We start from the raw sequence: 24,982 nt of genomic DNA, 5'->3' as shown, positions 1-24,982 counted from the left end.
GGAATTTCTATATGTCAGAACGCAAAAATAAATTTGACAGTGAATATAAAAATAATGTATTAACTTGTTTTTTTTTTCAATTGGCAGCGATAGTGATGAGCCTATTCTTCCCACAACCACCTTTCAATTTGGTGTGATATTCCGTAGATTGAACCATACATACCTTTCAATTTGTGATAGATTACCACGTTACATTTTTTCTCGAACAATACGAAAGAGATTGCAATATATATACAATTTAAACCTTTTCCAAATTCACTGACATGTTCCCTTATTTAAAACATGCATGTTGCAATGCACGCTATATATATCTTAAAAACAAATAAACACGAAAATGGCGATCGATCGAGTAGAAACTCTGGTTTATTCGTCCATCAACTCTTGAATCTTGATGACCTGATCTTCTCATCCCATCTGTCTAGTACTTGTCGAGGCTTTCATAGCCATTCCTTTGCTTGATCCAGGCGACGAAGGCGTCCATGGTGTTGGTGTCCGACCGGTAGTGCCTCTGCGTGAACTCGAGGAACTCGCGCCACGTGAAGTCCGGGAACGCGCGCGGGTGCGCGGCGTCAACGAGCGCCGGCGGCGGCGACACGACGCGGTCGAGGCGCGGGTTGAGGAAGAAGGTGAGCGACCTGCGCGCGACGCGGCCGTTCACCACGGCGCGGTGGAGGCAGCTGGCGTGGCGCCCGTTGGTGAGCGCCGCGAACGTGTCGCCGATGTTGACGACGAACGCGTCGGCGCGCGGGCGCACGGCGCGCCACCCGCCCGCCGCCGCCGCGGCGTCGTCGGGGAGCACCTGCAGGCCGCCGACGTCGTCCTGGTGGAGCAGCGTCAGCGACGTCGGGTCGCGGTGCGGGCCCGTGCCCAGCGTCAGGTGCGGCTGCCGGCACGGCGGGTAGTGGTTCAGCCGCATCACCGGGTCGCCGTCGGCGAAGAAGCCGCGGAGCTCGCCGCGGCCGAGCCCGAGCGCCACCGCGAGCACCTCCGTCACGTCCAGCGCCAGCCGCGTCATCACGTCGCAGTACTCCTGGTACACCTCCCTGCATGTAAACACAACACGTCCATACATGTGTGTACACTAATCTTAATTTAATTTGGAAGTTTTTTGTTTGAGCAAATGCTAACTGAGTTTGTCGATGTGTTAATTAAGGTTTGAACAAAATGTTAGCTCAGGATAGAATATTGATAATAGACAAATTTATACATGCATGCCTCCGGTGTCAATAATTGTGCCACGCACGTACTATTGCCTCGTGTGGTGCACTTTCTGCTACCACATTCAAAATGCCAAATGTGTGGCTGTTGTTGGTTAATTATAAGCGTGGCACAGTTTGGCTAAAAAATAAGTTGATGACATGTTTGCTAATATGTTTAATAAAGTGTAGCTTATCTCAATTAAAACGCTCAATCAAACAGTTGCTTAATAAAGTGTGGCGCGTCTAATATTTAGCATGGCAGTATGTGGCAGCAAACAAAACTACCCAACTTTAATTTATTTTATTTATACGTAGTGACAAATCAGAAATAAAATAAGGACCCCTAATCTAATTATTGAATAATATAATAATTAATATGACTAAAACAGTGATAAGCTACCCTGTTATACCATGTGGATTACTGAACCTGGCTTTCTTATACTGCAAAATAGTTCCTTTTTATTTTTATTTGACATTGTTGACCAGTGTTAATCTTTGATCAAAATAAACTTTTAAGTAAAATGTTTCGATGAATGTAAGCAGTATTGTTTGTATTTAGCATGTAAAATACTTTAATAATATAATCTCTTTTAAATATTTATTTAAAAAACGAGTGGTCAAAGTTGTAAAGTACTACCTCCGTCAAATGGGGGATTGCTGTGATGGGTTGAAAAATGAATGTATGTAGGGAGAATTAAATGGTGTAGCGTTGTAATTAGTTGGGAAAAAAATGCTAGTGAAAAGGTTGTTATATTATGAGATAAATTTTAAATGTTAGAAGTCATTATATTTTGTAATGGAGGGAGTAAAAAGGACAAGAATGTAATCAAATCGAAAGATCTATTATATTTTTTAAGAAGGCCTCGTGTGGAACGTGAGGTTTTAATTCTAGATAATCCAACCTGAATTGAACTTGTGTATCATACGAAATTCCTTGAAAATTGTATGAAAAATCAATGAGTTCAAGAAATCATACGAAATCTCTCTTTCAAGATTAAAATGAAATAAGTAGAACTCGGAGCCAGGTGTGTGTGTATACTTACCCCATGTGGCGGTATTCCTCGCCGAGGGCGTCGACGAAATAGTCGGCGACCATGCGCGCGTTCCCCGGCGCGGCGGAGCAGTTGAACGACATGGTCTCCTTCCACGGCAGCTTGCAGTCGAACCGCCCCGTGAAGCTGCTCGCGTAGCCGTGGTTCTCGCCGGGGCGGCGCCGCGCGCGCTGCTTCTCGGCGAGCGGCCGCGCGTAGAACGCGTCGCAGCAGCGGTACGCCTCGGCGAGCAGCGCCGGGTCGACGCCGTGGTTCACCACCTGGAAGAACCCGTGCCGCTCGCACGCCTCCGCCACGTCGCGCCCAATGCCGCCGCCGGCGAGGAACGCGGCCAGGTCGACGACGGGGATGGCGATCTCCTCCACCACGCCGTCGTCCGCCGCCGGCGCCTCGTCGGCCGGCCAGACGAACTGCGCCGGGATCGCCTCCTGCTTGCTCAGGATCGCCGCGTCGAACACCACGGCTGCCATGGCTGATCAATCGATATCGTCGATCTGCTCACTTCTCTTCTCCCGCTTTAAATAGCGAACGGATCGAGATGCCGCAAAAGGCTATTGGCTTTCATGACTAAGCCACATCGAGCACAAATTCAGGGATAAGATGGCTCGATTTGGACATGGTTAATCTCGTCACTAGTTGTCCCTAATAATGGATTACTGGATAAACATCACATCACCCCCCTGTACATTCCATGCAAAAAAAATGCAACGTGTGTGTTAATTAGCTGTTTATAATATCAATGCATGCATCTTAGGCTACCCCTATTCTCCTGGAACATTTCTGTGAACTGATTAATTATTAGTGGTGGTTTGTTATGGCCGGCCATGAGTGCCGGAGACGTGCATGGCCAGATGTGCCTAGGTTGATGGAATACTTTCTGCATGAGTGGCATGCAGATCTCATCCGGTTCGTCACCCGGATCCACAATGAAGGCAAGCGGCATCTATTCTGTTATGCCAATTGCCAAATGTTGTTGATTATCGCAGCCTGAAGCCCTGAACTTGATGAAGGCCAAATTGTTGGTCCATTCATTCAGAGTTTCAGTCACACAAAATTCGTTTTGAGCACAGGTTGTAGGCAGGTTGTAGTCACACAAAATTTGTTGGTTTTCACGAAAACCGTTTGAAAAACCGGTGAAATTCTGAGAAATTTGGTCCGAAAGTTTGAAATTCAATCTGATTCTTTTTCTTTTAAAAAAATGGCCGGTCAACATGAGCGGTTGAGTCAGAGGAAGTGACCGAATCGTCCGTTTTCTGAACTTTGCTTATAGCCAATTTGCATCAAATCCATTTGAACATTTTATTTAGATTTATAGATTTTTAAAGGTTCTTGAGGGTGTTACAGGTACAGTTACATCGATGTACATATAATCAGTACATCAACAACATATATAATTGCTGATGAAACACTTATCGGTTGCTAATAATCAGCTTCATCTTCGTAAATTACTGTAACAGATACACATATTCCCCCATGGCGGCCGCTGTCAGGATCAGATTTTGAAGGCCTTCTCGACGCTGTCGCGGCGCGCGCCGACGGTCTTGTAGATGCGCATGAACTCGCGGAACGTGACGGTGCGATACTGCGGCTGGCCGCCGTCTCCGACGAGCTCCTTCGCCGGTCCGACGAGGCAGTCCATCGGCGGCATCATGAACGTCGCCACCGACGTCCTCGCCACCGCCGAGTTCGTCATCGCCCTGTGCTCGATGCTCTTCAGCACTCCGTTCGTCGCAATCTGAATCGAACACAGCATATAAATTTAGAGGGTGTTCAGATCAGGTGTAAAGTTTTGCCGTGTCATATCAGATATTATATAGTGTGTGGTATGAAGTATTCGGGCACTAATAAAAAAACTAATTATAGAATCCGTCAGTAAACCACGAGACAAATTTATTAAGCCTAATTAATCCGTCATTATGAAATATTTACTGTACCACCACATTGTTAAATCATGGAGCAATTAGGGTTAAAAAATTTATCTCGTAAATTAGTCGCAATATGTGCAATTAGTTATTTTTTAGTCTAGGTGTTCAAACGTTTGATATGACACGGTGTAAAATTTTTGTGTGAGAACTAAACGGGGCCTCATATAAATCGATCAAATTCAAGATCAGATCAAGATCGTCTCGCGCACCGGTGATGGGGATGATTCTGACCTCGAGGAGGTGGCCGAAGTTGACGACGAAGGCGTCGGGGACGGGGTCGACGTTGATCCAGTCGCCATTGTAGGAGACCTGGAGGCCGAAGACGTCGCCCTGGAGGAGCAGGGTGATGAGGTTGCGGTCGCAGTGCGGCGGCAAGCCCAGCGTCAGGCTCGGATCCGGGCATGGAGGGTAGTGGTTGACGTTGATGATGACATCGCCGGCGGTGAGGTCGCGCTCGAAGTAGTCCGGCCTGAGCCCCATCCCCTCGCACAGCAGTCGCAGCAGCTCGATCCCCAATCCCCTCGTCGCCACGAAGAACTTCTCCGTGACATCCCTTGCAACGCAATTAGGATCAAATTAAATCCAATCAGCAACTGATTTGGGAGTGATTTGATGCTGCTGGTTGAGGATTTTTTTTTTGTTTTTGGTTCACCGGAGATGGTGGGGCTTGTCGGGCCAGTGGGTGTTGGTGTCGTCGGCGACGGGGAAGCCGCAGGCGAGGCGGAGGCAGTCGCGCCAGTAGCGCTGGTCGCCGACCTCGTAGATGGTGCTGGAGAAGAGGCGGTTGGGGTTCTCCTCCGCGTCGGAGTAGAACGCCGCCTTGTCCTCCGCCGGCAGCCGGAAGAACTCCTCGCACACCGCCGCCATCTCCCGCATCGTCTCCGGCGGCACGCCGTGGTTCACCACCTTGCACGCACGGCACCGCCATGTCAAGCGATTGAGAGAGAAGCTGTGTGTATACCTACAGGCTTGGGGATTCTGTTGTTTTCTGACCTGGAAGAAGCCGAGCTCCTTGCCGGCGTCGAGGACGGCGCGGCGGACGGCGTCGCGGGGGCCGGAGAGGTCGATGACGGGGAGCGACACGGCCGCGGTGGAGGCCGGTGGGCGCCGGTCGGCCGGGAACACGAAGCAGTCCGGGAGCTGGCCCTGCGACGCCACGGCGGCGGCGGCGCCGGAGGAGGAAAGCAACTTCTCCATCGCCGACGACGAGATCGATCAACCAGATCAGAGCAAAGCAATCGAGCTAAGCAAGCGAGTGAGAAAACGAAACCCGCACACGCTCGAATTTATAAAAGCAGAAAACTCTCCCTCGATCACTCCAGCTTGTCGGCTTGTCGGTTTCTTGGCTCACTCGAACGCTGACGTGGCACCCGCCGTGCAAAACGACACCGATTCGGCGGTGACCAGTGGGCCCCACATTTGCAGGGCCGGTCGGACTTTTCCCCATCTGGTCAACGGCCCATCTTAGAGCTTCACGGGCCAACCTGATTCGTGCTCGGAATTCGCTCATGTGACTGCAAGTGGGCCCCGCAGATAGCTATCCGATTCGGACACTCGCGTCGCTGCTTCGAATTCGAGTTCATTGCCGGGGAAATGGCGAAATTTCATGGCTTTGGCTGCGATAAAAGGCGAGCCGATGAGAGCACAATGCAAAGAACGAGAATTCAGCGGGTGTTGAGCAACTTTCACGGCGATTCATCGGCAAGAACGCGAGGGTTTTAACGATTGGGCTTGACTGATCCAGCGAGGGAGGAAGTAATGGCGCCGGGGAACGAGATGCAGGCGAGGAACGGCGGCGGCGCGGCGATGTGCGCCGCCGGCTGTGGATTCTTCGGCAGCGCGGCCACCGACGGGCTCTGCTCCAAGTGCTACAAGCAGCAGCAGCCACAGCCGCGACATCTCATCGGCACCGCTGCCGGGGACAGTGACAAAACATCGCTGAAGGTCGTCGCCGACCTATCAACGCTCGTGATCAAGGACAACTCCGGCGTCGGAGGCGAGGGGACGACGGTGATGGCGCCGCCGGCGACGGTGACGAAGGCGAAGAACCGGTGCGAGGCGTGCCGGAAGAAGGTGGGTCTGCTGGGCTTCCCGTGCCGGTGCGGCGGCATGTTCTGCGGCGCGCACGCGTGCGCGTTCGACTACAAGGCGGCCGGCCGCGAAGCCATTGCGCGCCATAACCCGCTCGTCGTCGCGCCCAAGATCAACAAGATTTGAAGGCTTCGTGGCGAACTCAGATGCCACCACGTGTCAAAAAGTTGTATTGTACACATGTCAAAAAAATGTTGCCCTTTTTGTGTGACATCAGAAATGAGTAGTTCCTGATAGAACTTGTAGCTGATAGTGGTGCAATCCAGCCAATCGACGAATGTTGAGCAATCGTCAACAATGTATTTTTGTGCTTCCGTAGGTGCAGGGCCGTTCCTACGATTTTGAGGGCCCTAGACGAACTCATCGCGATGGGCCCTCTGTGCTATATATATATATATATATATATATATATATATATAATTTTATGATATATATAGACGCTAATTTTACTTGCAAAACGAAAACAAATACATCCATATATTAAATTTAACATGTCGAGTAATTATCGAGAAATAAAGTCGACCAAAATAACAATATATTTGTACATTGAAACTGTGCGCATGTGCGGCTATGCACTGTGCGATACGATGCCGTCCATCGAGTTGCCGACGACGCTGCAACTCCTCTCATCTCCCTCTCATCTCTCGGGCGTTTCTGCTTCCAGGTAAACCATAGGCAGATATTAGACTACTCGTATTAGGTGTTGACCACCCACTATCAAGGGCCCCCCACCATCATGGGCCCCCGGCGATCGCCTCGGCTGCATAGTGTGGACCCCCGTTTTTATAACAGGAATCAATCATGTAAACAGTACCATTTCCCTGGATCAAGTAGTCTGATACACACCAATTCATAGCTGAAATATCAAGTGCACATATACGAGAGTCTAGTACGAATTATTACATCATAAGCCCGCAGGCGCAGTCTTAAATCATCGGACCGAGCGGTCCAGGATACATTCCAAAAACAGAAGTAGGTAAGGTAGCGGAATTAAGGCAGCGGCACACCATTGCCACAGGCAACGACCGTAACTAAGACCTACTGGGCGCCATCGTCTTCATCACCCTCTTGGTAATAGGCATAGGGATCCTCCGAAGCTTCATCTCCGGCCTCTGATTAAGTTTATATTTGCAAGGGTGAGTACCAACCGTACTCGGCAAGCCACCACAGCAACAATGCATATGACAGGGATATTCAAAAGATGGCTATGGTTCTTTTGCGCAAAGCAAGTTTTGTAATTCTTTTCACAAACCTAAGACCTAGCATAGACTGATCAAATTTTAGTACCAGAGTTCATATTAAACAACGACGGTTCTGTCCACCATCTATTGTAATCCCAAGGATAGCTTCCTGCCATTGAGTCGTCATGGTTTTTTGAGGACGTCCACCTTCCCGCCTCTCAGGAAGTGGCTCCATCAGCATAGAAATCATCATGCATCATCCCATCCCATACAAGTTAAGAATTTAGAGTCTAGCCAAGTGTAACACATGTCCCGGTGCTCAATAACCGCGAGCACGGCTATTCGAATAGATTTGGTTTACTCACACTACAGTGGATGTACACTTTACCCGCACTCCGCGACTGCCCAACACATGAGCCTCGTCCCAACACATGAGACGCGTCACGGCAAAGCTTTTCGATAACCTCGCATTGGCAGTACCCGCTCCATGAACTTAAATCCTCATGCACTCTAGGCGTCCATGTTTCTAGCAGTGAGAGGAGTTCTGGCGCTCCCGGGAAAGAGAAGTCTCACACACATATTAAATTATGGTTCAAGTTAAGTTCTCTCTCTCACACACTCATGGCAGTCCTACCGATGATGACACCGATGTAGGGCACGCCTCTCGGCCCTACCTCAACGGCTGTCCCACCGTAGCGCACCTGCCTCATTCAGGGGTGAACCATCTATGCAGGGATACTGCCTCCGCTCGGCTATCTAATCCGCTAGGTCTATACCCATACGAGAAGTACGGTTGTACGGGGGTCGTTTCATGCTTAACTTCATGGCTTGGTCCTTAATTGACCGGGGACGGTATTAGCCTTTTCCAGATACCACCCAAATCCTCCGTCCGCCCCAGTTGAAAACAGTTGTTTAATTTTATTTCTCCTTTCACAAATCATATCATCAACATCATGGCAATGTGGCGCTCATGTCTCCACATGCCGCATCTCAATTACCTTCCCAAAGGTAATTGCTCAAGCATATAGCATTTGATAAATATGAGTATGCATAAATCTAGAGTAGCATTTCTAAGCATTTGTCATAGTTGACTAGGGACTTATACGTAAATCATGGTTACAAGGATTTAAGGGTAAACAATAATCAAGGCATGGCATAATCACAAGTAGGATGTTCATCATTGCATGCAATTTTTATTTGTAAATAAAACTAATTTCGCAATTGGGATCAACATGTTCAAAGAATAGTGATGACTTGCCTTACTCAAAGTCTTGCGGGTCTTGGCCTTCACTTGGATCCACCACTTCCTCGGGCTCTATAGTTACGTGCGAAAATTGATTTGAATTCGGTTAGAATTCAAATAAAAATCCAAATAAATCCAAATGAAAGTCGAATGCGAAAGTCGATTTCTTTATATTAACTTTACTATTCGCGAACTAAGGCAAACCCAATTTCGATTCAAACTATTTTGCGGGTATAAATATTTTGTTGTCATAAGTCTTTTTTAATTTAATCTACCCGAGCATTATATCCATACAATAGGTTAGAAATTTCTATCGCGAGCTAAATATCGGACGAAATCCTAGAAATATTATACGATTTAATTTAGTCTATGACTAAATGATTAAATATAATACACGGGTAAAATCCCTAGTAATTAAATCCGAATTTCTACCGTGAATCGATTACTTATAGGGATTACCCAAAAATAATCTATAATAATCTATAAGAATTCATCTAATTGTTTAGTTATTAATTACATCTAAATTACTACCACGAATTGATTTCTTATAGAAATTACCAAGAATAATCCATAATTTATATTAAATTTTGCAATTCTACGACTATAATTAATCTATAATTAAATTCTAATTATTTTAAATTTTCTAAACTTCCCTAATCTCCCTCTAATTTCCTATTTATTTCCCTTTTCTTTTTTCTCCCTTTCTTTTTCTTTTTCCTTCCTTTCTTTTTCTTTTCTTTTTCCCCCTTTTTTTTTCTCTCCCGGCTCCTTTCTTCCTTCCTCTCTTCTTTTCTATCTCTCCCTCTCGGCTTCTTCCTCCCTTCCTCTCTCTCGGCTTTTCGCCCTCCCGGCGGCGATGGCGGTGGACGCGAGGGGGAAAAGGCGGCGGCTTACCGACAACGACGGTCGGCGGCGACGACGGCGACGGCGGCGCAAGGCGGCGACGCACGGCGCGGCGGCTTCGAAGGTGGCGGCGCGGCGGCACGACGACGGCGGCGCGTGGAGAAGGGGAAGAGGGAGAGGAGGAGGGAATGGAGTGGGTGGAGAAGGGGGAATGGGCCGGGGTTTTTATAGGGGAGAGGGGAAGAAAGAGAGGGGAAGGAGGGGAAGGGTGAAATGACGGCGGCGCGGCGGCGTGGGGCGCGCGGCGCGAGGCGACGAGACGGCGCGCGGCGCGGCAGCGGCGATGGGACGCGCGCGGCGACGGGACGTCGATGGCGACGGCGACAGCGGCGGCGCGCGGCTCGGGGCGGGATGCGATGGGCGGCGACACGACGGCACGGCGCGACAGCGACGATGGGACGGCGCGGCGCGGCGCGGGCTTGACGGCGACGGACGGCGACGCGGCGACGGGACGGCTGCGCGAGGCTCGAGGCGACGCGGCGACGGGATGGCAGCACGCGCGGCACGGGATTGACGACGTCGGCGCGTGCTCGGGGCGGCTCGGCGACGTCGGCGCGGCGGCAGGCGGCGATGGTGACGGGCGGGCGGCGTGGCGCGGGCGCGTGGGGCGCGAGGCGGCCAGGCGCGACGGGCGGCGGCGCGTGGTGACGGTGGCGACAGAGAGAGGGGAAAGAGGAGGGGGCTAGGTTAGAGGACCACGTCGAACACCTACGCCATAATGAACAGTGTATTTTCCTATTTATCCCGATTTTAGTTTATTTCCCATATAAATTTGATTCTATAATTTCTAAATCTTGCATAAATAAAGTTTACTCAATATTTGTGTTATCTCAACTAATGAATTCACCCTAGATTAATATTACTCATATTTTATTTGTATAATTTATTTGAATTTTTAATTAGGATTAATTCTTATCCCATCGCATTTAAATTCAATTGATCCAAATATGGTCGCGATAATATTTTATTTATTTCTATCCACACCTAATCTTTATTTTAAATTATATTTATTTTACCAATTTGTTTTTAGGGTTTATTCCTAATTAACTATTCTTTACTCACGATTAATGAACTTCGAAATCAAATCCAAAAAAATAGGCGAATAAGATCGGCGTGATGCAATCAATTTAAAAAGATTTTGAAAATCCATATTTTTAGAGTTTAGCTTTTTGTCGGTCGAATTTTCAGGGTGTTACACATAGCCCCAGGGCCGGCCCTGCGTAGGTGTTGACGATGAAGCTTTCACATAAAAAACTCACCGTACTCGAAGCACGTGGGGCCATGGCTTAGCTTCTAGCCTGCCCTTGGGGCCAAATGGTTTTTTTTTTTTCACGTGCGCATGTACAGCTTTACTCCATTTCTATTCAATAAAATTAACAGCTTGACGCCTTGACGGTTTGTTAAAAAAAAAAACTCACCGTACTTAAGCTTGACCAACTCCACAGTTTCTCGGCTTTGCCACTATTAATTCCAGCCCACCCCATTCAAGTCAAGTCCTTAACAAAACTAAATTTTATCGATGTTTACCATCATCGTTTAAATTTGAGAGTTTCATAAACTACTCGATTCGATTATGTACACAATACATGGCATGCCTAATTCACCTGCAGTACAATTGTACTGAAATTTTTCGGAGTCAGTCATCTTCTCTTATTATTGTGATATGTGATGCCATGTCCATAATGCATATTTTAAAGATGATATATCACATCTTTAAAATCTGAGGCCTCTCAGCTTAATGTTTTATTCCAAACCAAAGCTGGCGTGTGCAAAATGGAATTCACCGCTAACACTTCAGCCTTTCGTATCCGTTTCATGCCGTAGTGCTAGTAGGGGGAGATAAATATTTTAGCTGCTTTATATGAAGTAGTAGTCAACACCAAGATCAAATGCTCAAGGATGCGGACAAAAGGAATTGCTTGAAAGATTTATTGGTTTATCAGTATGGCCCATAATGGGAGGCCTGAATTAGGCATCTCTTAAGTAAGTTCATTGTACATATTTCCAATCAAAAGGTACGTGAAGAAATATTTTGGAACATATGAGTAAGTTATATGTTTAAAATGCGCCACAAATGCACAACTATTTTCCCATTTAGTTATAGATAATTTGAATACCTCATTAGAAACTGTTAATTCTAGTGGTTAATAAATCTAAAATACATAGAGATGGTTAGGAGAATTGTCTTAATACTATGTTTGTTTTAACTTAATTTCTTTTTTTTATTTTGTGAAAGAATATACATGTGCCACTTAATGTTACATGTTAGAGTTTTTGTCGAATATGTGTACGTGGTCGGTTAAAATTTAGAACTTGGAGTTCTAATAGGTGTTAGGAATAGAGTAAGAGTCGTACTCTACCCTAGACTCTCTCTTAAATAGAGAGATGGACTTATTGTAACTACATGACAACTTAGCTTAGCGAGAGGGAGCGGCTGCCGGCGTCGTCCGATTGAGGGTTGTTCCAACTCTGATACGCTGTAATATGCTGGATTGAGAAGAACGCTCGTAATCAGTGTCTCGGAGATGTAGCCTTCGACTGAACTCCGTTATCAAATATTGTGCCTCGGTGTCATCATCATGTTTAGATCTCCTGTGACATTTCTTCCGTGTTTGGTTTGCGATGGTGATTTTGCATTGGTTTATAACACTACACAATTACATACCTTTGGTCTATATCATTATCGTGCAATCTTATTACACACATGAATTTCTAGTTCTTCCATAGCAACTTGTTATGTATGAGGTTATAATCTAACAAACTTTTTCTGGTGGGTAATTGTCCAAGAAAGATTTACATGTTAACATTTCATTTGCGAACTCTTTATGTCCTTTCTTTCCGCAATGGTCACATATTTGTTTTTCATGTTACATGATTGATTTACATAAACATTGATGTAAAAGTGCATGATCTACAAGCTAAATGTATATTTGCTACCTTCTTCCAAATCTAGGACATCTTGTTGCCCGAGTTGGTAATTTCACTCTGTTGTTCCCTACTGAGAAAGCTCTGAACCTCCACTGCATTGCCTTTAGCTCCAGCCCATGGGTGATGTTGGTATCTCCTCAGCATCTCTAGCATCTCGGCAACCTCTTTCATCATTAGTCGTTCTTCCCCATTCATGCTTATGCATCTCATTAGGAGGTGAGTAATCTCTTGTAGCATTTCATCACTCATCTCATTCCTTACTTGGATGTCCAGAAGCTCTTGATGACGACCAACTTTCACTGCTGTGGTGAAGCATGAAACTAGGCTCCTGTCTTCCTCTGGCCCGTCCAAGTATAATGCTTTCTTCCTAGTTAGAAGCTCCAACACGATGACACCAAAACTGTATACATCGCTCTTATCGGTCAATTGGCGTGTCATAAGGTATTCGGGGTCCAAGTACTCGCAAGTTCCCTGCACCCACGTTGCGATCTCGATCTCATCAGTTGGTGCTAGCTTTGATGCCCCAAAATCAGAAACTTTGGCGCTGAGCTTGTCATCAAGCAGGATATTTGCCATCTTGACATCTCCATAGAGGGTTGGCGGTGAAGCAGATGAGTGCATGTAGGAGAGCGCCTCGGCAGACTCTGCAGCTATTTGAAGACGAATATCAAGTGGTATGTTAGCTTTGGGGGTTCTTCCCATGGATGTAGTGGTAGAGGGTGTCATTTGAGACGAATTCATAGACCAACATGGGCACTTCAACTTCAAGGCAGCAACCAAGGAGCTTGACGACATTCCGATGGTTGATCTGAGAGAGGATGAACGTTTCTCTCGCAAACTCCTTGGTCTGGGCCTCCTTCATCATCTTTGACTTCTTGATTGCCACTACTGTCTTGTCTTCAAGGACGCCCTTGTAGACAACACCATGACCACCACGGCCCAAAACATGGCCGGCAGCGAAAATGTTGGTCGCCTTCTTGAGCTCTTCCATAGAGAATATCCTGAACCCACGGGCACGTCCACCGGAATGCATCTGTTGCTGCAGGATCACTCCACCATTCTGCTCAAAGAATTTCTACTTCGTTCTGATGAGCTTCCTTTTCTAGAGCCCAAGGTAGAGCCAGAAGCACATCAACACTGACAAGAAGACACTGACCCTGAACACGGTGCCATTGCATACCCATTACCCCCCCCCCCAATTAGATTTCTATTTCAGAAATTGAGCGCAATTTTGCATTGTGACCAGTTAATTAATTACCTGTAAGCTGTAACTACTTTGACAACAAAGGTGAACTTGTCCTTTGAGCGGCAACCATTCATTTCGGTCGGATTTCCACTAGTCCCAGGAGGGCACACGCAAGTGTAGCCTCCTGGTGTGTTCATGCAGTTTCCATAGCATCCGTATTCTTTCGGGTGTAAGCACTCGTTGATATCTTCCATTCGATTGCAAGGAAATTTCATCATTTGATCATCAGACAAATATATGGGAATTAATTGAGAGAGTCAAATAAATTAAAAATCATTGTGTTTAATAAGATGACTAAAGTTTGTATGGGCCTAGGGCGAAACAAAACAAGGGGCCCTTAATATACCATCTAAATAAGGATCAATAAAGTGAGTCGGCAACGGATACAGTAGGGCAACTTCGTCCAACTCCAAGTCCAAATCTCTAGACTACCTAAACAATTAACCAGAGACATAAATCTAACATAGCAAGGTGCAGATGGCAACGGAATAGAAATTGAAAATTCAATAAACCAATTAGCGATGTCAATGTGATGGTGTTGCTGCTCCTTGCAGCCCGCTGCTCACCTCCTCTCGATCATCAGGCTTCAATGCAGTTCAGCAATAGTAGTTGCAGACTTGCAGATATGGGCTCGTGCAGTCGCTGCTGGTGGCGGCAGCCGACGGCAACTCGGTAGGCGGGCAGATGCGCCGATGCGATACCGGTGAATTGATCAACGCATGGGTGGGGAACGGATAGGACTGGATGATCGGATGTATGACGACTGGCGATCGATCCAAAGGACGTGACAATGCGCGCGGTGGGCGGCGTTAATCTTGTGACTCACGTACGCGTAGGAATTGGGAACGTTGACTGTTGGGTTTAGAAATCGCTACGACGCTACTACTATGGCTTGCTTCCTCCTGTTGGGCCCCTACGATCGGGGGACCCAGAGCGGTTGCACTGCTCGCCCCCCGTCAGGGCCGGCCCATTTATATACCTGTGCATCCGTCGTCGAGGTAGGGGGTTGCTCTCGTAGCCCTTGGAGCAGTTGCACCGGTACCCCTGGCCGTCGCTGGTGTACGTCGCGAGCTCCGGCACGCGTACTTCGTCTTGTTGCGTATGGCGGCGCTTCAGTTGTAGACGTTCCGGATCGTCCCGTCGAGCACGACGGGCACGACTTCGAACTCGCCGTCGATCCTATTGAAATCCTTCCTATCGTCATACATGGTCTCAATCCAGCTTTTCTCCACCAGGAACACGTGCATGTAAGTAGGGATGCAAGCGGGACGGGCAAACATGTTATCTCACTTCTAGTTTACTTTTTCTTCTAAATTTTATACTACCATCACTGGTGGAGAAACCATTTTTGGTCGGTCCACCAGATTTCACAATAGTCCCGGTTGTATTAAAAACCGGGACTAAAAACATCTTTAGTCCCGGTTTGAAAGCTCTGAGGAATTTTTTGATCTTTAGTCCCGGTTATTATAGTCCCGATTGGTAACACCAACGGGGAAAAAAGATCGATATAAGCTTTACTCCCGGTTGATGTTACCAATTTAGTCCCGGTTGGTAACACCAACCGGGAAAAATGTCCACATAAGCAGGGTGGTTGCACGCGGATCGGATCAATACAATCTCCTCCTCTCCTTTTTTAACTCATCTCCTCACATAGTCACCCTTATCTCTTCCTCTCCCTCCTCCCTTCCTCTCCTCCTCTCCCTCCTCCCTCCTCCCCACCTCCCTCTGCAACGGCGGGGCGCGGGGGGCCGGGCGAGGCGGCGCGGCGGCGTGCTGGCGGCGGAGCCGAGGACACGGCGGGCGGCGGCCGGCGAGGCGGCGGGCCGTTCGTCTTCTTTCTTTTTTTTCTTTTTTTTTGTTGAGAATCTGTGATTCGGATCTGAGACGATTTGTGTGTGATGTATTTGATTTGTGTGTGATGTGAATATGTGATGTATTTGTGATGAATTTTGTAGAAGTTGTGATGTAAATTTTTTAAGATTTTGTGATGTATTTAGATATATTGATTTGAGAATTTGGAGACTATTCGGGGATGATTGATTTGGGATTTTGGGATGAGATAGAGTGAATCAATATATTAAAAATAATGAAGAAAAGAATAGAATAAAGTAGCAACCGATCTAGCCTCTAAAAATAGATTTTTACTCCCGGTTTTTTCACCCGGTTCTAAAGATAGCGATCTTTAGTCCCGGTTGGAAAACCAGGACTACGGAGGGGTTACGAACCGGGAGTAAAAACTTCTTCTCCACCAGTGCATGTAAGAAAGGAACTAGCAAGCGGATTTTTATACAGGTAGCGGGACTATCCACTTACACCCCTACCTGCAAGGCATCGTGCCGCCACGGAGCTCGTCGTCCACCGCCGCCTTCCCGTTCGCGAAGTTGAACATGCGCGGCACGTAGAAGTTGAGGGTAGGGGGTATGACGCTCTGGCAGCACCGCTCGCCGGCCGCCCCGGCAACCGCGGCACTGCATTGCCCAGCGACGACGACGGCGGTGGCGGGCGGCGGCACGCGGACATGCAGCCGCTGACGTAGTTGTCAGAGCCGTCGACGATGTAGCCGAGGTTGGGGCAGCCTAGCGCGACGAGGCGGTTCTTCTCCGGCGAGTAGCGGTAGGTAGTGCTGCCGTTGATGGACGTATACGATTACGAGGTGGATGTGTCCAGCTGAAAGCCTTCATCGCGGGCGCAGTCAGCGCCGATGCCGAAGGGGTAGGGGATGCTGATGTTCCCGCACCTGTCAGGGCAGCTCGTCGTCGGCAGCCGCCTAACCGACGCTGCTGTTGCCGGCGCTAGGCAGACAAGCAAGACGGCAAAGGCAGCTGCCTGCAGGAGCCGCAGGGCACTGATCGTAGCCATTTCTGACATGCTAGCGGACTCGTTGCTCGGCTTGCTTAATGCCCCGCAACTTCCCACATATAAATAAGTAGATTATAGTGTGCCATTTGACATGTTTAGGGGGTTTTCTTTTTCAAAAGGAAAAAAAGGACACATTTAAATTGTACACGCGCTACATTAACTTGGGGTTGGATAAAAATAAAGCCCTGCATGTACTCCCTCCGTCCTTAAATATAAGAGATTTTGGTTGGATATGACATATTCTAGTACAACGAATCTGGACATAAAGCCTGTGCATATTCGTTCTAGTAGGATAAGTCACATCCAATCAAAATCCTTTATATTTAGGAACGGAAAGAGTATTTCGTTGACGAGGTAGTTTGGTTTGAAATGGACGCACTTCCTTAACAAATACTCCAACTTGGTTAGAGCAAGCAAAGATTCATGTGACCTTATATTACGAGATAAATGAGGGAAAAGCGAAGAGGGAGAGAGGATATACCAACTCTCATAAGAAAGATAATCTCAACACAAACTCTAAAAATTGATCAAGGCAAGATACCAATAGATTAAAAGTAAACAAATAAAGAAAATTTATTACAGTGTATTAGAGTAAGTGTGTTATACATATCACCTCTTAATTAATGAGTACATGATGTGCACAAGTTTAGAGTTGACTATCACCTGATCTATTATAAACCTTGCACTTGTACTATTTCGCAAGTCATTAGTTATCGAGTTTGAGCATGTTGTTCCACTTGCACTGTATTGTACATTCCAGCCAACTGACTTTTACCTCATGCCCATTTATTTCTTGAAAAAAAAAAGACAATCCCTGTGTGATCCTTAAGAAAGGATAAATCGGATCCAACGGCTCCGAGGCTAGTTGAGCATCCATATGGGCTCCGTTGCTGCATTGTTCATGGTACTTCCCCTACCAAGATATAAAGCATGCATGTATTTTAAAATTCAATTTTAACAACACTTGACCAACAATTAGCATTTAAATTTTATTTGCTAAAATAATATCATTGAATTGATATTTCAATTTACTTTGAGATGGTTATAGTTTTATTGCTACAAATCATAGAGTATATGAATCAAAAATTAGTTTTGAAGATTATGTCAAATTTGATCATGCCTTATATTATGGGGATGGAAGGAGTAGTAGATCACTGAGAAGCATGAAAGTTGTCAGCAGTATGGATAAACCCTTTGGTTACTTGGCAGTATGGATAAACCCTTTGGTTACTCGGCTTGAAATCGTGACTGGTTTCGCCCAGGTTCAAATTATCATTTTCGGTGTTTGTATTAAGGGTACCAATATGACCAAAATTTTAGAAATTTTGATTATTTTGGTCAGAAATAATTTAAATATTTGAATAAAAATGTTTAAATTTGAATTTTTTTTGTCAAATTCACAAAAAAAGACAAAAAAAAATTTGGCCAAAATAATTTCGTGGGGGAATTTCGAACCCTGACTTTGCCACACCCACAAGATGTATAGTACTATTGGAACCTGGCCTCTACATCTAACGTAGTAGATGTACACGGCCAATGGATGCCAATATATGTTCAGAAAGATATAGCATGGCAATTCAACCAATGTTTGCTCTGGATGGATTGACCGTTTCTTGCCAGTAGCCTACTGCCTGCGGCCTTGTACGCCATTGTCGTGTTCCAAGTTGTAAATAATGCAGAAATTTCTTTCAATGCTCTTTTATCGTTTCGAGCTCTTTGCCGGCGTTGCAGGGGCCGGAGAGGTCGATGACGGGGAGCGACACCGCCATGGTGCAGGCTGGTGGGTAGGGGTGTAAGTGACCAACCCGCAAAACCCACTTATATACTAAAATAAGCCACAAACCCGTTTATTTTGACCTATAAGTTGGTTCGCGGCTGATCCACTTATAGCCCTACCGGTGGGCGCCGATCGGCCGGGAACATGAAGCAGTCTAGGAGCTGGCCTTGCGACGCCACGGCGGCAGCGCCGGATCGGAGGAGGAAGGTAGCTTCTCTATGGCCGACGAGATCGATCAACCGAGAGATCAGAGCGAGTGAGAAACGAAACAAGCACGCTAAAACTTAGGCCGCGTTTAGTTTCACTCAAAATCCCAACTTTCCATTACATCACATCACATCACATCGAAAACTTTCCTACACACATAAACTACCAACTTTTTCTCCAAACTACTAACTTTCTTCCAACTTCCCAACTTCTCCACCATCTAAACACACTCTTATAAAAGCATAAACTCTCCCTCGGTTCACTCCAGCTTGTCGGCTTATCGGTTTCTTGGCTCACTCGAACGAAGACGTGACACGCGCCGTAGAAAACGATACCGATTTGGCTGTGACTAACCGGTCCGACATGGCAGGGCCGGTCGGACTTTTCCCATTTGGTCAACGGCCCATTTCGAGCTCCTCGGCCCACTTAGAGCAGGGCCCACGAAGCAACCCGATTCGTGCCCTGACTGCAAGCGGGCACCGCAGATAGCGATCCGATTCGGACTCGTGCTCCGAATTCGAGTTCAGTGGAGAAATGCCATGCCTTGGCTGCGATATAAGGCGACCCGAACACCCGATGCAAGGCAAAGCACGAGAATCCAGCGGTGTTGAGCGACTCTCACGACGATTCATCGGCAAGAACGTGAGTGTTTTAGCGCGATCGAGGTTGATTGATCCAGCGAGTTAGGGAGGTAGCAATGGCGGGGAGCAAGATGCAGGCGGGGGACGGCGGTGGCGCGGCGATGTGCGCCGCCGGCTGCGGGTTCTTCGGCAGCGCGGCCACCGACGGGCTCTGCTCCAAGTGCTACAAGGAGCAGCAGCCGCAGCCGCGACATCACATCTCATCGGCACCGCCACCGGGAACGGCGACAAAGTGGTGGACAAGGTCGTCGCCGACCTCTCGGCGCTCGTGATCAAGGACAACTCCGGCGTCGGAGGCGAGGGGACGACGGTGATGGCGCCGCCGGCGACGGCGACGAAGGCGAAGAACCGGTGCGAGGCGTGCCGGAAGAAGGTGGGTCTGCTGGGCTTCCCGTGCCGGTGCGGCGGCATGTTCTGCGGCGCGCACCGCCACGCCGGCGCGCACGCGTGCGCGTTCGACTACAAGGCGGCCGGCCGCGAGGTCATCGCACGCCAGAACCCGCTCGTCGTCGCGCCAAAGATCAACAAGATCTGAAGGCTTCATGGCAAACTCAGAAGTGAGTCGTGTCGCGCTCAAGATCAACAAGATGTTGTACACGTGTAAACTTTTTTTTTTTTTGTGTAACATCAGAACTCAGAAGTGAGTCGTTCCTGGTAGTAATTGAATTGCTTGTGGGGCTCAACGAGCCTACTTGGTCTCAGCATGAAAATTTTTCTTCACGGACCTTGAAATATTTCTTTCAGAATGTATGTTTATATCACTAAATCTACTACTCCTACATCACAAGTGCATTATAATGTACTACCTCCGTTTCAGATTATAAGACTTTCTAGCATTGTCCATATTTATATTGATGTTAATGAATCTAGGCACACATATATGTCTAAATTCATTAACATATACTCCCTCCGTATTTTAATGTATGATGCCGTCGACTTTTTAACCAACGTTTGATCATTCGTCTTATTCAAAATTTTTGTGTAAATATAAAAATATTTATATCATGCTTAAAGAACATTCGATGATAAATCAAGTCACGGTAAAATAAATGATAATAACATAAATTTTTTAAATAAGACGAATGCTCAAACATTGGTTAAAAAGTCAACGGCGTCATACATTAAAATACAGAGAAAGTATATGAATGTGGACAATGCTAGAAATTCTTATAATATGAAATGGAGGAAGTACCAGCTAGTAGTAAGTAATATTCACATCTAAGATAGATAATGTATTAGTACCACTAGTAGTACCCGTAAGTAATTTTTTATATCTAAGATAGAACTTGGAGGAGCCCCGTTTCTGTATGTGTTTCTTCCAATTGAAAGTTCCAATCTCAAAACAGAAATAATAAATCCCGATCCATGAAAAAATAAAAACCCAAACCAAGCGGAATGTTACTCTACTTCCAATTGTTACCCAAAGCACCAAAATTGAACGTGAGGTTCGATAGATCGCTGCTGCGCTGCATACTGTACAAGTTAGCCAAATGAGGAGGACCGGACCAGCAGTGCGTCAGCGTGCTTAGGTAAGCCATGAACGCCCCACGTGACGGTTTTGCACACTGGCCATGTACTGTACCTGCACGAAGCCACGATCTTGCTGCTATTTACTGTAGTAACTACCATTACACTGCTGCATCTTCATGCAGCTTTGCATGATTGCAGGGTACATTCGCTCCGTGGTTTCTGTATACCTACAAGGAAAATACCGCACATACGATTTTTTTTAGAGTGAATTATACCTTGGGCTAGTGTTTATTACCTATGTTGCATATTGGACAAGGTAGTAGCAAGTATTTTCACTTTAGACCATGTTTTGTTACCAAAGGTTGTATTTTGGACTAGTTGGCTGACATATCGGTCACCAAAAGCATCTTCTTCCTCCTTTCATCCCTAAGCTAATTTCAGGGCATGCTACTACATTTGGGTAGTGAATGTGAAGGTGGATGAGCCTATGTACAGAGGTTGAGCTCAGCTTTGGGTACAACACCAAAGACAGCAAGGAACAACCGGATTCATGAGCGTGGTGCTCGAGCTCTGGGCATTGAAGGAGTTAGAGCCTTCACCTTGGTAGGATGGCATCTTCTTCCCACCAATGAGCAAGCAGAGCATGGAGACCACCTGCCCATTATCCCAATCGTTGAGGCAGCAAACAGAAATGTGTGGACACTGGGCAGGGGAGCCAGCGAATAGAACCGTGTGGGCACTAGGCAGGGGCAGCTTGATCTCGTTGTGCCTTGCTCATGGCTGCTTGCTCAAATCTACGTGCCTCTCGAAGAAGAAGAAGAATAAAGAGAGCAGGGAGATGGGGGCAGCGAGAGGAGAAGACAGGTACAATGTGAAACATTTTGTTAAGAAACCTGGTATAAAGTGAAAAGGGGAGTTTAACCCTAGTCCAAAGTGCAATATGGATAAAAAGAGATGGTCCAATGTGCAATTCACTCTTTTTTTTTTACGATCTTGTTATGACAAGATATAATGGTACGAACGGCTGGGGAACCTAACGTGAGCGCTCGGTGCACACGGACGCAGTCCAAACGTGCTTATGGGCCCTAAAGCCCAATTCACCTCTAAACCTGGTTTTACGTTCACTACTCCAAACTCTAGACCTGAGTTCGCTATTCCATCTTTCGCATGTTCCGATCTAATCTGTAAGTCTGAAACTAATCTAATAGCATATACGCCATCGAAGGCGAAGGTATGCCATCTTATTTACTTGATTTCCTTTAGCTTCACAATCATCTTTTTTGGTAAATTAATCTCTTTCTTTTTTGTTCCTGGGCAATGTTCATGGCCATGAAATGCTTTCTTTATTATTATGGATTTAATCTGAAATTTTCCTTTGCAAAACATATGCCATTATTTTTAATTTAATCTGAAACTAGGGTTGACACTATCACTGTCCAAGGTGCAAGGAACATATTTGTATGTGTAATTTGCTTAACCTGCCACATGATAAATTCAATGTTAAGTGCTAAGTACAATTACTATACCGTAAGATATTAGAAAGAAGATTGCTTAAGATATGATAGAAAAGAAGATTGCTTTGGTTGGATGTGCATGCAAGCCAACGAGATACCAGGCCAGGACGTCAGGAGCTTGGGCTTTGTGAAGGAGGGATCTGTTTGATCATACAACCATCGTATGAAATCATTCGTACATATAGCAGCGCTGATACCTAAAATCCTGACAAAGAATTGGCATACATATACCATTATACGCAGTAGCGGAGTCAGAAATTTACAAAAGACTAGGGCCTAACCAATAAAGACTAAGGCTCAATATATCAATACAATTTGTTGAATTTTCAAACTTTTCATGAATTTGAGAATGGATTTACAAAGAGAATAAGGAGATAAACCTAGAACTCGAGTTTTAATTGTCCTAGGCTTGTCTCGGTCTCTGATTATACGTAAGCAGAGTCACAAACTCACAATCTATATATTGGCCCCAGCGAGCTGAGTCCCGGACTATAGGGATGGCAATGGGGCGGGGCGGGGCCGGGTTAGGCTGGAACGCCCCCGACCCCGACCCCCGACTTCACACCCCCCCCCCCCGTCCCCGGCCCCGATCATGGTTGCGGGTTGAAAACATCCCCCGCCCCCGACCCCTGCGGGGCCCCGCAACCCGACCGGGGCCCTGCATTGGGTAGCATCTCCATCCAATCAACTCAAAAAATACGACGCAATCATCATTTCAGCAAAAAGAAATATTGTACATAGTTAACACACCATCAAAAATAGCATGAATACTTAAATATCATCATAAAAATTCAGCAAGAACACATATTGATCCATCATTCCACACATGAGTTACACACATGACAAATCACAAGGCACATTTGGAGTATTGGAGATGGAGCAATACCTCTCACTCTGTGATGCGTTGCAACCTCGCCGCCGGCCGTGCCCTTGCTACCCGTGTCGCCTCCCCGCCGCGCCCTGAGGCGCCGCGGCTGGCCGGCGCGGCGCCGCCCTGTGTGCCGCCGCCGCTGCCCTCTGGAGGGAGAGGAGGAGCTGGAGCCGCCGGACACCGAATGCCGGAGGGGAGATGGTGGCCTGGCGGCTGGCAGGCGCAGGCGGCGCCGGCGACGCCGAGAGGGCGAGATCCAGAGGCGAGCGCGCGCCGCCGCCTCCGCCTGTTCCTGTCTCAACACGGGAGGGGAGGGGAATCGATGTGGGGAGGAGAGAGACTGAAGGGATGTGCATGTGCTAGGGTTAAGGAACGTTTTTAGTGGGTTGGGCCTTTTGGGCTTTCTTTGATCTATATTTTGAGGTCTATATGTACCCCCTAGGGCCCCGCGGGTCACCCGCGGGTGAAATCTGTCCCCCGTTCCCTCCCCGCCCAAATGCGGGGCCCCGTCCCCGACGCACCCGCGGGTTGAAAATCGCCCCCGTCCCCGCCCCCGTAGGGGCGGGTCCCCGCAGGGGACCCGGCCCCGCGGGGGAAATTGCCATCCCTAGCGGACTAGCATCGTATAGCAGCATGCAGGATCTAGGAATCACGCGTGCAAGTATGTAAGTTCAGTTGGCTTGGCTCGAGCATGTTACTCCTCATGATTGGGGATTTGTTTGGAGGTGAGATCCTGCAATACACACTCTGGATCTAAGTGGTCAGTATGTTTTTCCTATACTCAGATTAATAAGACAATTATTCTCTCATTGATGTTCTATCTCCTACAAATATAGATGATATGTATCCACTTCATATTCTTACCCCATAGTCACACCCACGATAATAAAAATTTCACCTTCAACCCACACCCGCTCGTAGGTGCAAGGTTCTTACTATGCCCATACCCGGGTAGGTAATGGGTAAACTGTTGGGTTCCCATATCCGTAACACTAAATTAGAGCACTTATGTTATGTGCATCAACGTAGGTATATGTATCTTTCATGAGTTTCCAGAGGGTGCCATGATCTGCATCACACCGTAGGTGTGCTTCCAGCCTAGTGACAACCTGCACGCCTATGCCTCCTACACCGGCCGGCTGGTCCAAAGATTGATCAACAGTGGCCAGATCAGTACATATATATGGAGATCGACAATTAAGCTTGTGCCACGAGAAAGAAATGCGTCGTCGATCGAAAGTGCTCTAGTTGGGGTGTCATTTTCCTTTGTTAGTGGTGGATGATCCTGCATTAAGTACTATAATCACTGTTACCACCTTTTGCACTGTAGCAATATTGATATGGCACTAGGTTCCTCCTATGACAATTGACACATGACAATGTACCATGTTTTGTTCAAAGTGTGATCACTGATCTCTTCACCTACCAAGCCTAATAGAACAGATCAGTACCTCTCCCTTGAACATATGGTACACCTCAATCTCATCAGATCATGCTTAGGCTTGCCCTCCCTACTCCATTTGCAAGATATGGTTGGGGGCCAGCCTCAAACTAGGGCCAGCTCAAGATGCACGTATCCTCAATACTACTTTTGTACTGGCGTATAAATTGATCTTAATTATCAGCATAAAACATGTCGTTTAGTTAGGCCATGTTCGCCTCTGATTAAGATGTAGATTGTACCCAGTTTTCGTTAGCACTTTTTTTTAATTGCTAAACGATATATTTTATGTGAAAACTTTATATATCCAAGAGCATTTTTTAAGTTTAAAATAATTAAAAAAATTAATCACGTACTAATGATTTTCTCGTTATATGTGTCAGCACTTAATCTTCATCTACCATGTACTCAAATGAGGCCTTAGTGGATACATA

At 46.8% G+C, this 24,982-nt stretch overlaps 3 protein-coding genes and 2 pseudogenes across 4 annotated transcripts; 2 read left to right on the top strand and 3 right to left on the bottom strand.

Annotated features, from left to right (window-relative positions):
* Positions 1 to 104: 104 nt before the first annotated feature.
* On the bottom strand, positions 105 to 2,910 carry LOC127780040 (gibberellin 20 oxidase 3). Its single transcript, XM_052307000.1, has 2 exons — positions 2,243 to 2,910; positions 105 to 1,043 (listed from the first exon to the last, which is right to left on the bottom strand). Exons 1-2 carry the CDS (start codon positions 2,719 to 2,721, stop codon positions 419 to 421), a joined length of 1,104 nt encoding a protein of 367 aa, XP_052162960.1. The 5' UTR covers positions 2,722 to 2,910; the 3' UTR covers positions 105 to 418.
* A 615-nt stretch (positions 2,911 to 3,525) lies between these two features.
* On the bottom strand, positions 3,526 to 5,444 carry LOC127780041 (2'-deoxymugineic-acid 2'-dioxygenase-like). 2 transcript variants are annotated; one of them, XM_052307001.1, is made up of 4 exons: positions 5,170 to 5,444; positions 4,829 to 5,082; positions 4,386 to 4,729; positions 3,526 to 3,986 (listed from the first exon to the last, which is right to left on the bottom strand). In XM_052307001.1, the coding sequence occupies exons 1-4, from the start codon at positions 5,371 to 5,373 to the stop codon at positions 3,697 to 3,699; spliced, it is 1,092 nt and encodes a 363-aa protein (XP_052162961.1). In that variant the 5' UTR covers positions 5,374 to 5,444; the 3' UTR covers positions 3,526 to 3,696. The 2 variants fall into 2 exon arrangements, with proteins under 2 accessions (XP_052162961.1, XP_052162962.1); XM_052307002.1 differs by having other exon boundaries at positions 4,408 to 4,729; positions 5,170 to 5,442.
* A 490-nt stretch (positions 5,445 to 5,934) lies between these two features.
* Positions 5,935 to 6,485, top strand: LOC127778393 (zinc finger A20 and AN1 domain-containing stress-associated protein 10). The gene has a single exon (XM_052304988.1). The coding sequence runs from the start codon at positions 5,935 to 5,937 to the stop codon at positions 6,391 to 6,393; it is 459 nt and encodes a 152-aa protein (XP_052160948.1). The 3' UTR covers positions 6,394 to 6,485.
* Positions 6,486 to 12,505: 6,020 nt separating this feature from the next.
* Positions 12,506 to 16,636, bottom strand: LOC127780725 (wall-associated receptor kinase 5-like; annotated as a pseudogene).
* Positions 16,637 to 19,308: 2,672 nt separating this feature from the next.
* LOC127779089 (zinc finger A20 and AN1 domain-containing stress-associated protein 10-like) lies at positions 19,309 to 19,787 on the top strand (annotated as a pseudogene).
* Positions 19,788 to 24,982: the final 5,195 nt, after the last annotated feature.

Source organism: Oryza glaberrima, chromosome 7, assembly GCF_000147395.1.
Source record: "Oryza glaberrima chromosome 7, OglaRS2, whole genome shotgun sequence".
NCBI classification, from domain to species: domain Eukaryota; kingdom Viridiplantae; phylum Streptophyta; class Magnoliopsida; order Poales; family Poaceae; genus Oryza; species Oryza glaberrima.
Note: the sequence above shows the minus strand (reverse complement) of the source record. Positions and strands in the feature narration are given on the sequence as shown.